This window comes from Schistosoma haematobium, chromosome ZW (genome assembly GCF_000699445.3).
Source record: "Schistosoma haematobium chromosome ZW, whole genome shotgun sequence".
NCBI lineage: Eukaryota > Metazoa > Platyhelminthes > Trematoda > Strigeidida > Schistosomatidae > Schistosoma > Schistosoma haematobium.
In genome coordinates, this window is record NC_067195.1 from 57,755,731 (window position 1) to 57,768,453 (window position 12,723).

Sequence of the window (12,723 nt, forward strand, 5' to 3'; positions counted from 1 at the left end):
CAGGAGACGACAATTTTAATAATTGGTCTTCTGATTTATTCTACTGCTTAACTAGCATTGTGGGTGGAGTGTGGGTGTATCGCGTACGGTTGGAAAGTTGTTATATCCCAATTAGCAACCGAATGATACTGCGACGTCTCAACTCGTTGAGACGTTGAAATCACACTGTTCAGACCACACAACACTGAGAAGATTATTCGTTCATTGTGGGATGGTTGAGTTGTCACCGGCTCCCTCGGTCAGTATGAAAATCGTCCAGTCAATGATGAACAGGTCCACCTGATCTTGCAAATGTTCATATGTCTCTGCGTGTATCTGTAGGTAGCTGTATAGTCGAGATTGTGGACGAAACTTATTCTCAGAGCTGGAGTGATCTCACTCAACGCTCACAATTCACTAATCACTGGATATCGGAATGACGGGATTCTTCAATTAACGGCAACAAGAAAAGATGTTCTCTAGAATACGCTCGTCATGTGACATTGCTCAGGTGTCGTTGATGACGTCGATAAGGACAATGGTGACTCGGGCAATGACATCGTAGAAGAGTAAGTAGAATAAGAAAAGACAGTGATGGTCAGGACGACAATCCTGATGATGATAGAGACAGAGATATGCAGAATGGTGACGATAACGAGGATTGTGTTTTCCAGAGAAATCCCACCTTTCAAATTGTCATTTATTTCCAGAACTGTGTGATATTATTGTGTTCAGAACTAGATCACATGGTAGAATATGTGCGAGAAAATGCAGCAGTTAGTGATAACCGTCAAAATGCAATGGTTGTGTTGGTGAATGTGTAGTAACCAATCGACTTAAAGGCTGAGCACATGTATGTAACCACTGTTTGAAATAAGAGACTATTCTATAGGGAATTTGTAGCATTGATCCACCGATCTAATACTGAGAGAAGATTTATGCCTCAGTGATTGTTTTGCATGTGTTCATGTTGAATGATTTTGATGATGAAGTGTTCATGGTGAAAATTAACTGAAGTATGTTTATTTGCCAATGAAATTATTTTGCAACAGCTCCTCGTTGTCGTCCTGGTCAATATCAGTGTTCTTCTGGTGAATGCATTGAACAACAAATGAGGTGTGATGGTCGACAAGATTGTCGGGACGCTTCAGATGAGACTGGTTGCCGTAAGTCAGATCTTATATCTTTTTCCGATTTCCATGTTTATTCATTTAGATTTGAGTAAATTCTTAACGTTGAATTTTTAATATATGTTTACTTGAATTTTTATTTTCTTTTTTTGTTTTTTGTTGTGTTATTTGTTCGCTGTTTCTCTTTTTATGTATACTTCTTTTTCTTCATTTTTTTTCGCATATTTTTTTCCCTTTCTTTTGCTTTGTTTTTTGTGTGTTTCTTTATGCCTATGTTTCGTACTATTTCTACTGATTTTTTTTTATTTTCACCCTTTTATTTGTTGTTTTTCTCTGGTGTGTTTTCTTGAACTATGCATACTCTATAATATTTTCTTTTTTCTTGTTGATATCATAACTCATTTTCTATAGGACAGTGTTTTTTTTTACTCATAATTTCATATTATATCATTATCTGTCAAATTCCTTGGTCGTTTCCCAACACTCTAGCATTTCGTTTTCTACATATACCAGAAGTAATAATAATTCGTTTTTGGAGCTCTAGTCTATATGTTCTGAATAGTAACATTTTTTTAAACGTAATAGTTTTCTATTGATATAAAATTTATCTAAAAATCCATTACTCCCATCAATCAAACCGTACCCTATTTTCACCAATCAAAAGCGTTGTTTTAGTCGGTTTATTAAATACCCAATTATCGGAACCATAAAAGTAGTGAATTTGGTTCGACACTATCGGTTCTAGTCAACCTTGTCGTCAGCTATGTATATTTCAAATAGTGAAGCTTATATGGCTTTCAGTGAGGTGTTCGTTGGTTTATGATTTTTGGCGGAAGCAGAACTCCTGATACAACTGAGAGCATATGAGAAAGTGACTGGATGAAATTTCATAATACGAGACAGTCATCGAAAGCCAAATGATTTTTACATTAAATGTGTATGCGAAGGGAAGTGTCATCTTTAGCGTCCGAAAACTTTTCAGGAAACTCGAAGTTTTTTTCGAGGTAGGTTCTTCATCCATAGGTTTAGAAAGCCTCCTAGTAGTAGTTGTGAACCTGATGTATTTGTGTACGAAAATTACAGGAAGAAAATAAGCGCCCAAGATGTATTCGACATGCGAAAACGTTTATTTGGACGATCTGAACTCTGAGGTCAGTCTAACCTTGATTATTATCTGTACTAGGTAGGTGATTTTGAGACGTAGACTGTAGATCAATGAATGGAAGAAATCAACAGCAGAAGTGACGCTTTGAAAAATGTGATCTGGATGCTACAATATCTACTGATAACGGTAAGGACAGAGGTGAAGCAAATTTGAATGTGCAATTGAATAGTAAATTCCCTGTGCTTATTGAAATATCTGATGATAAGAATGTTGGCATTATTTGTTCTAACCATCAAGTGCGGAAAAAGGTTTTTATGGATGGGTCAGATGTAGATGTTCGAGATGCAGCACACCCCGTTATCTTGTCTGTTCTGTAAGAGCTGCTGAGGGTAACCTCCCATATATGGAATGTTAAGATTATGATATGTGGTTATTGGTTCTACAGATGGATGAAATATTGAATAATACTCTTCATGTTATTTTATTTTGCATTTGATTCTAACTGGAATAGTTTTATGCAATATTTTAATGTTTACCTTCATTATTTCCCTTTTTAGGAGAACGAGTAAATATTCGTGTAGTGCCAGATATCATTCATACACAGCCGTACGAAAAATGGAAGTTTGAATGCTCTGTGATAGGTGCAGATATAGAACCAATAGTCAAATTCCAAGATGGTAGACTTGTCGAATCAGATCCTAACTTTCGAGTTACTCGCATTGATCCCAACACTGTCAGCGTTGAAGCGATTCATGGCTTAACGGAAAAAAAGGAGCGTCTTAGCTTCATGTAAGGAGATTCGCCATGAATTCTCTCATTTATGTATCTTTTGATTAAATTAATATACTTTGCAAGCTGAATACAGACTTAATCCTCAAGTTCCTTTCTTAAGAAATAAGTTTTCCTATGACTTACTCAGTTGAAGGTTTTGAAAACTTTTGATGGTATTTTCCATGATGATAATTTTCCTGCTGTACAATCTTTTTTAGTCTATATGCTAGAATGTTTAATCGAATATTATTTACTAGCCATCTACTTTTTTAGAATTGTTTGATACTTACTGGGAACCTATTAGAACAAATAAGGACTCATGAGTCTATGTATTGAAATTGTTGACGATTATTAGGATGATTAGCAATAAATCCTGTTTTTACTGATGCTTTCCTTATCCTTATAGACGACTTAATAATGATATTCTTAATTATTTATTGTCATTACATTTATGTAAGAGGAAACTAATTTTAACAGTGAAATCATCATGCCAGTTTTATTAGATAAATTCCAAGGTTACTTGTTAAATAAACTATCATGATCTCAAATATTGAAATTACTACAATCTCCACAAAACCCCTTCTGATACTAATCAAAATATGCTCACTAGTGACTGGCTTCAAGATGTATATCCTAGATTTCTAGTGAGAAGCAGTGAGCAGTGGAGTTCAACCAGGTCAGTTGTGGGATAGGACTTCACTGATAACAATGGTGTATGTGTCGCTCGATCTCGTGGATTAGTTAAAGCTAGACATTAACACCGTTGGATGCCGGCCCAGTGGTCTACTGGTTAGGCGCTTGCGCGCGAGACCACTAGGTCCTGGGTTCGCATCACGCGAGGCGGGATCGTGGATGCGCACTGCTGAGGAGTCCCACAGCAGGGCGAAACAGCCATGCAGTGCTTCCAGGTTTTCCATGGTGATCTAGCTTCAATCGACTCATAATCTCAACCATTGAAATTACTACAATCTCCACAAAACCCCTTCTGATACGAATAAACTATCATTTAAACAAATGTTAATACCATTTCTTAGTTTTATGGTATAATATACTTGATTAACGAAATTATTGCTTCTTAAAATTACATCAGATAGACTTTTTATGGAGAACATTGCCGATTATGATGTAACCCTGGCTTGATATTTTCATGGATATGGATTACCATGAAAATTTTTAAATATACTCTTAATAAAAGGAGTTTTCTCGGTACATTATTTCGATGCCTATATGAAAAATGTGTACCTTTTTTGGAAACCTAACTTAATGGCCTAGTTATCCTTAAAACGATCCCTTTAAATTATAACGAGTACATTCAACTATTAAAAATGTCTATAAATCAGAAAATAGTATAAGATTGTCTAATAGTGAGATTATAAATAATGAACGATGGTAAATTTATGACCATCTTTTAATGGCAAATTAATTCTACTTAAGTCAATATGGTTTCAAAATAAAGTCCACATAATAAGCACCAATTAGGTTTATTTTTAACAAAAAACGGTGAAATACAATCATAAATCAAAAGATTAGTTACGATAAAGAAACCCCATCTAACTGTTGATTTACATTCGTCTTTATCATAAATCAATATTGTTAGATACTGTACAGTACTCATAAAATTATTGAATGTAACTCAAACTACTTGGTATTGAATAAACAGTACTTTATACTATACAAATAAACAGATGCGATCCAGAAATGAAGACTAATTTTAACACATTGTATATAATGATACAGTGTATTGTCTAATTTATTTGAAGAGTAAATGTAAATTACCGAGTAATTCAGCGATTTCATAAAATTTAATTAAATGATTCTTTTGCATATATCTATTTCACTATCTATATTAAATATGTTAAAAATCAACGAAACCTCTCTAATTATAATAAAATAGTACAATCAATTTTGTAGTGAACAGAACACGGGTAGGGACAATCGAGTTGTCTCACATTTCATTGTTCATGCGTTTTCTTACAAATTGCATTGTGTTCCCGCCCTTCCTTTCTTGATCTTCCCCCATCTTCTGCTGCCAGACATTACATTTTTAACTCGCGTCATATACTACTTACATCAATATAAGTAGCACGCACCACAGTTTGAATATCAAGCTTAGTTTCATTCATAGTTTAAAAGTTATAAACCAGATCAAAATGTTAAACTTCTTTGATCATTGTATTGTTTGATTTAAAATCGAAAAATCTTTACATATTTTATTTCTTTTTAATTTGATGGTGAATAATATCTTACCTGCAAATCAATTGCTAGATATAAAGTAGTATTACTAATGTAATTCTTGCTAATTATTTCACAGATGTACATTCCCTGGTGGACCAGAGGAGGAGATAGATGTTTATATTCGACGACGATGTCCTCATGATGAATTCATGTGTAAAGATGGAACATGTCTTCCAGAAAGGGATTTTTGTAACGGTCGAGTTGATTGTTCTGATGGTTCAGATGAACGACCTCCATATTGTAGTAAGTTTAAATAAACTATTAAATACTTTATTATTGTCTTAATATTTCAAATTGTTTCATTCTTTACAAAGAGTAACTAATGAGCTCTATCTCAAATTTACCAAAACTCAATTAATTTTTTTATATATTGAGATCTTATTAGCTAAAAATTACAAATGCTTATTGTAAGTCATATCCTACTGTTTAAATTTAGTTGCTTATTAATCATTTGTTTATATTAAAAAAGATACAAAGCTATAATTCATATCTGGTTGGTCTTTGTTTTTATATAAATTTATTCATAACTAAATAAGAAATGATATATAGTTGTCGTTTGTGTAAGTGTATAATGTTTCCTGTAGATAATATGTGAAATTTATTATTACATTCTAAGTACTCTAGTTTGGTCAAGTTGATATCATTAATTTTGATGGAGTTTTGTTCTCTGAGCTGGATGGTTTGGTCGTGGAGCTTTCATCCTTCTTCTGAACAACATCATCAGCACAAACTTCAGATAGAAGTGAAGTGTTCGAATTTCTTCATATACGTTTCACAGCTTATTCTGTACATCTCGACGTTGATTGGTTCTTATTGACCTTAAATTTGTCATTGTTTACTTCAAAATCATCCACCTAAGCTACAAATCTTCTCCACCATCTTGATATTATTAATATTATTTTCCACATTCATTAGTTACTATGCTTTATGAAGTATTTACTATGTTCATATGAATAGAGGGTTATTTCATAAATTAGAGAAGTGATATAAAATACTTCAGTTTCTGATCAAACAAGCAGAACTTCTAATTATAATTTATACTGGCTAATTTTTAACACATATGGTTATTGTAATGAAAGTTTACAACTAATCTTCTATTTATGCTCTGAGATATCTATCAATTCAGCTATTTCATATCGCGATATTTGCTACTGATTTTAACAGATATAAGAAGTATGTATCGTCACTCAAAAGCGAAATGCCCAGAGGCATAAGGTTAAGAAGAGAACGAGAATGAAGAATGATTGGTGTGGAATCGAAAGAAAACTGAAGTTTGAGACGATTGATTAACATTTTGCAAATGAAATACTTACTGTATGGTTCTCAGATTTTACTAAAATATTCTGTAATTTTGCATTCAAGTACATTCGATTATCCTCAATTGTGTTTTCGTTCACTACAATATTACTAGTCAATACTACTAGTAGTCTAGATTATTAGTAACTTAAATATTGATAATTTTTTCCCATAATTAATACTGTGAAATTTGGAAAACATAAAGAGATGAACTCTTTCTCATCACCTTATTACTGTGTTGTTTGTTTTAAATATGACACCGGTCTATTATGTTTCTTTAAAAACTTGTTTTATATTTAAGTAATTTTTTATATCCCTATGAGAATAATGAATGGTAACTGTTGGAATCTATTTCTGGACTAATACAATACGCATATTTTTATTGTATAATTGTTAAATAACTAAACCATTCATATTCGTGTTTCTCTTATCATAAGCTTTATTTTGAATTATGAACCATTGTTATATGATTTATCATTCTTGAGTTACACTCAGTCTGTCTCCTACAATCACAGCCACATTTGGCAAAATCTTGTACAAATGTTATTTCTTTTTTATAATACGATGTGGTCTGTTTGGTTAGTATATAAACCCAGTATGTTTGAAACATATGATTCATATCGGAGAGGTTGAGATTGGTGTTCTGAACTTAATAGGCAGGGCTAGGTCGGAAGCAGGACCGACAAGTACTGTAGACTTCCCGTACAGGTTTTATGCGTCATTGGTCCGGTCGATAATTCACTGTTCTCTAATTGGCGTTATCATTACGTCATACATTAATAGGACACAAGGCACAAGTTATAACATAATTCAATTCACCTAATTACATCAAGTAATTATGTTGCCAAGAAAAGAACTGTACTATAAATTTTAAAAAAAAATTACAGTAAAGTCATCGAGAATATTCTTTCAATGTTTTATTATTGTAGATTTATATTTACCTCTATTAAACTACACAATATACCTTGTGAATATTTTTTTTCCAAATAAAAATAATTAACATCTTTATTTTATAAAATAGGGGAAATTGTACAGGTGGAAGTTAAACCAAGCATTATTCATGTTCAACCGTATAAACGTTTTGAATTTGAATGTATTTCTTTTGTTCCTGGGATAAAACCAGAAGCTCGATTACCTAGTGGTATACTTGTAAGTCAAGATCCACGTTTTAATGTAATATACCTTTCACCAAATCATCTTCAAGTAAATGCAATATATGGTTTAACAGATAGAGATCATCCATTCCAGATTTAGTAAGTTCTAAACTGTAAACTTATTTGAATAACTATATATAACATGAATGGTTATTAATAATTATTTCAAATACAAGTGTAATCAACCGCCATCACTTGAGAATTTATTGAATAATGTGTTAGGTATAAAATCTTATCCTATCCTCATTTGGATATTTTTTTATCAGTCACCTATTGTAGTCAAGTTAAATTATATACAAATAATCACTCTTAATCTATTGTATTCTCAGACTATTCATGTTTATCTTGCATACAGTTAACGAAACAATTTTTGTTTTGATTGTAGTTGTATATTTCCTGGATTAGAAAATAGAACTGCTGTAATAGAAATTGAAAGACCTTGTCCAAGTGGACAGTTTCAATGTATGGATGGACGATGTTTACCATCTAATGTATTTTGTGATGGCAAATCGGATTGTTCAGATAGTTCAGATGAAAATGAACGATACTGTGGTAAACAAGTTCTTAGATTGTTATTTTTTATTATTTTTTAATCCTATTTTTACTTTAATAGTCATATTTCATAACAAAAGTTTGATAGGTCTATCGCAAACCATGAATTAATCTTTTTGAATAGAATTTTACGACATTTTATGTTTTCACTGTTTGAGTTTTTTAACTTCGGTGAGTTGAAGTTATGAAAACCGAATACACAACAATGAGCAAGAATTAAGCAGACAGTGACACGGATTGGCAAATTTTTTAAAGGTAACAAAAACAAAATCCATTTATAACCAAAGATGGATAGTGGCTAGCAGTGGAATCTAAGACTCGCGTTTCGTCCTGTTTGGAACTCGTCAGCTGGATGTACCTGCATCTCAGCGTTGATGTTCACTCTGGGATTCGAGTCCAGCATCTTTGCCTATAATGCTTGTTAATTAATGCAATATCTAGGCAATACGCACAGTATGCACCTATGCCAATAACAGACTGATCAATTTCAGTCCTAAACATCAGTGGGAAGATTCAAGTAAAACAATACCAAGTGAATCAAAATCCATTTAGTTTGAAAATAAATCCACTTAGAGTAGGCACTTCATAAAATCAAAATATTAAAGAAATTATTCTAAATTATATAACTTACTACTTTTGACGAATATCTTATTATTAGAAACATTTATTTTCAAAAATATCAGAATCCAAGTACGATCAAACATGTTTTCCCGCATGAAATCAACCTTCTCAATACTTCAAGATTTTGGCTGAAATATCGAATATTAAACAGCTGATACAATGATATAACTCAACCCTCGTCCAGTACCGTTTGCGATTGTCTTCATATTCAGCTCAATGGTTCCTCATAATTACAACACAAGAAAATCCATTTTCAGTTTATTCTGTTTTCGACTGAAAAACCGTAAAGGGAAAATGAATTGTATTATTTAACTTTTACCAAAATGTTTAAACTTTTGAAAATAGTCAATCTTTCTATCCATTTATAATAAATCGATGCACAGTGTGCACCATACTACTTGTGTCGATGACTTAATTATGTCCTCCACTAGGGCAGCTCTTAAACTTTTATGACAAGATGATATTCAAACAATAACATTTTATAGCCATCACTTGTAGGAACATGAGAATAGTAGAGCAAGAACGTACAATCTGATAAAATTCAGTTTATACTTTCATCGTAAAATCATTTAAAGACTTAACATTCTCAGATAGGAGGACATTTTTCTCCAATATCCAACCCCACGTTGAGAACGCGAATTAATTCATTACACCATTGCTATAAATGAATGATATATAAATTCATTTGAAGATAATTCATATTAAGAGATGACATGATTTGAAGACGCATTAGAAACTACCTAGTTCGTTCAGTTACAGAAATTCTCGTGAGTGAGAACTCACATTCCTACACGAGATATCACCCAAGACCCCCAGTTCTGATGGCTAACATTAGCGCCCTTAGACCAACTAGTTGAGATTCGGATGTCTGATTGTTTCAATTTTTATCAGTTTGTAGTTTAGAGGAAATTACATCAAATGGCATCAGTGGATTATCATTTTTCACAGTTTGAGATGAAAATTACATTTAGGTTGATAGGAATCTCCACAAAATTCCTATTATTAGACTTCATACTAACTAGCTGCATTAAAGTTTAGTGTAACCAAAAATTGATGCCTTGAAAACACTATATTGTTGATGCTAAAGCCAAATACAGTCTATGTTCCGCAATGTCTTCACCTATAGTCTGGCCTACGATAAAACTATCAAATCAAATCTTAAAGCATCTGGAAAATAGTTGTCATATTTCTTTCTACAGATTTTGTATCACTTCTTTTATTTTAGCTGTAAACATCAGAGTGACACCAGGTTCGATTCGTGTAGTCCCATATCAACGTTTTCAATTCGAATGTTCAACGTCAATCCCAGGCGTATCTCCTCAAGTAACGTTTGACGAGCGTTCAGTAGAAAGAGATAATCGTTTTGTTGTTACTCGTCCAAGTCTTCAAACTATAGTAGTGACAGCGCCAACTGGTTTATCAGAAATTGGTGCACACAGATTTAAGTAAGAATTAAATCTAATCCATTAATTATAATTTTCTAGTAGTAAACACTATTCATTTTAAAAGGTTTATAGCGTATATTAAGCATAAAATTATGGATTTTTCAAACAGCAGTAAATTCTCACCTATCAGTAGAGTTTATAGTTTGCTTAATCTACACACTAGCCTCTGCATCAGTAGGCCTCAACATACACCAAGGAAAAAGCGAGATCCTCGAATACAACACGGAGAACATCAACCCAATCACACTTGATGGCGAAACTCTGGAAAATGTGCAATCCTTCACGTACCTGGGAAGCATCATCGACGAACAAGAAGGATCGGATGTAGACGTAAAGACGAGGATTGGCAAAGTAAGGGCCGCATTCCTACAATCCAAGAACATATAGAACTCAAAACAACTCTCAACCAATATCAAGGTCACAATCTTCAATAGAAATGTCAACACAGTTCTACTATACGGAGCTGAAACTTGGAGAACTATTACGACCATGATCAAGAAGGTACAAGTATTTACAAATAGTTGTTTACGCAAGATACTCAATATTCATTGGCTGGATACCATCAGCAACAGCCTACTGTGGAGGAGAACAAACCAGTTTCCAAATAAAGAAGAAATTAAAAAACGATGTTGGAAGTAGATAGGACATACATTTCGGAAATCATCAAACTGCACCACGAGACAAGTGATAACTTTGAACCCTGAAGGGAAGCGGGAAAGTGGAAGGTCAAAGGGCACTCTGCCTTGAGAATTGGAAGCAGACATGAGAAGGATGAATAGCAACTTGAAAGGACTGCTAAGGACAGAGTTAGATGGAGAGTGCTTGTGAGCGGCTTATGCTCCTTCACGAGGAGTAACAGACGTAAGCAATTAAGTAATCTATACACTATTAATAATTATTCAAAATACGTTAATTTGGTCAAGATGGAGAATTTTCCAGTTGTCTACTGAAATTATATAGATTTACTTGAAAAGAAAGATAGAACTGAACTAATCTCATTATCAAAGATGAGATGTTTTTAAAAAAATTAATGATATACATACAGAAGTCATTGTTGTAGTGTAGTTATAAAGTCAATCAAGAAGTGTAAACCAGTTAAATTTAGTATAGTGAATGTAAATGATACAAAATATTTCATCAAAAGAATATTGTTCTATTTATAAGTTATAATACCTAGAATAGAGTCGTTCATAATTAGAAGTATTTAATGTTAAGTGATAAATTATTGTGAGTATTATAAACTCATCATTTGAAACAAGAATTAATAAACAATGAATGGTGTTTACTTCCATGTCGTACTGCGAAAATGCTGGTTAAAAACTTTACAGACAGAGCCTTCGTCTGTTCTATATTTGGCATGAAAAATAGATTATCAGTAAATATTATTCTAACTTACAATAAATTAACGTGTTACATTTTCATTTAGTTTAATGGAAACAATAACCGATATATCCAAATAAAGCTTTATTAAGATCCTACATTACATTTAGACGTTTATGAGAATGATCATGAATCAACAGTATAGAAACAATATTGTTTCGACCGTAATATGTTAATTATAAGCAGAAACTATGGAAATTATTGATTTGATGGGAATATAATTTAAATGAGTTGTATCGTTTATATTACTGTTTACTAATGATCAATAACCAACCAAATCTTTTAGAAGTCGAATTCACGAGCCAATCTAAGCTAGACCACTATTTAAAACCTAGAAGCATTGAACAGGAGTCTTGTCCTAGTATGGGACTCCTCAAAATTGTTCATCCACAATCTCGCACTCCGTAATCGAACACAGCAATTTCGGTATCGCGCTATAGATCACTCAGTCAGTATCCAATGTTATTAATGTTTGACTTCAATCACCCCAGGATTTTGCATAACCTTTCATCTTTTGTCTGAGGTGGATAACTCTTTCACACTTGACACGGACTGGACTCCGTTGGTCATGGTTCCTCAACAAACTCCAGGAGTTACATCTTGAACCTAGTCACTAGCGAGCACACGATCATGATCGTGGATGCGCACTGCTGAGTCCCATACTAGGACGAAACGGCCATCTAGTGCTTCCAGGTTCTCAATTATGGTCTAGTTTAGATTAACTCGTGAATTCAACTAGTAAAATGCTCCAATCTCCACAAATTCTCCTAATGGTAACTGAATTTTTGCCAAATTTTAGGTTAAGCAAACTAAATCAGTATATTTAATATGACCACTATAAATGTAGATTAAGAAAAGGTTTCTTTACAGGAAAAGTTATCGTTAACGGTAACTGATTCGACTAAGTGAATATTCGAATATTACTTCTATGACAATAGAAAATGTCAATCTATAGTAAATTATTTTAGTGTTGAAACTTTAATTGATCATTTAAACTCAATGGCTAGTGAGAATTTCAACATTTATAGTTATAAGCGAATTAAAATGAAATTTTA

General features: G+C 32.9%; 1 protein-coding gene across 1 annotated transcript in view; it reads left to right on the plus strand.

Annotated features, from left to right (window-relative positions):
- Window positions 1-2,049: 2,049 nt before the first annotated feature.
- The window catches only part of MS3_00003982 (uncharacterized protein), a 34,304-nt gene continuing 23,630 nt past the window's right edge, over window positions 2,050-12,723 (plus strand). Inside the window, exons 1-5 of the mRNA XM_035731765.2 lie at window positions 2,050-3,003; window positions 5,297-5,463; window positions 7,538-7,769; window positions 8,056-8,222; window positions 10,069-10,288. Of these exons, the coding sequence (XP_035589731.2) occupies window positions 5,370-5,463; window positions 7,538-7,769; window positions 8,056-8,222; window positions 10,069-10,288 (713 nt within the window). The 5' untranslated portion in view covers window positions 2,050-3,003; window positions 5,297-5,369. The remainder of the gene's footprint in view (window positions 3,004-5,296; window positions 5,464-7,537; window positions 7,770-8,055; window positions 8,223-10,068; window positions 10,289-12,723) is intronic.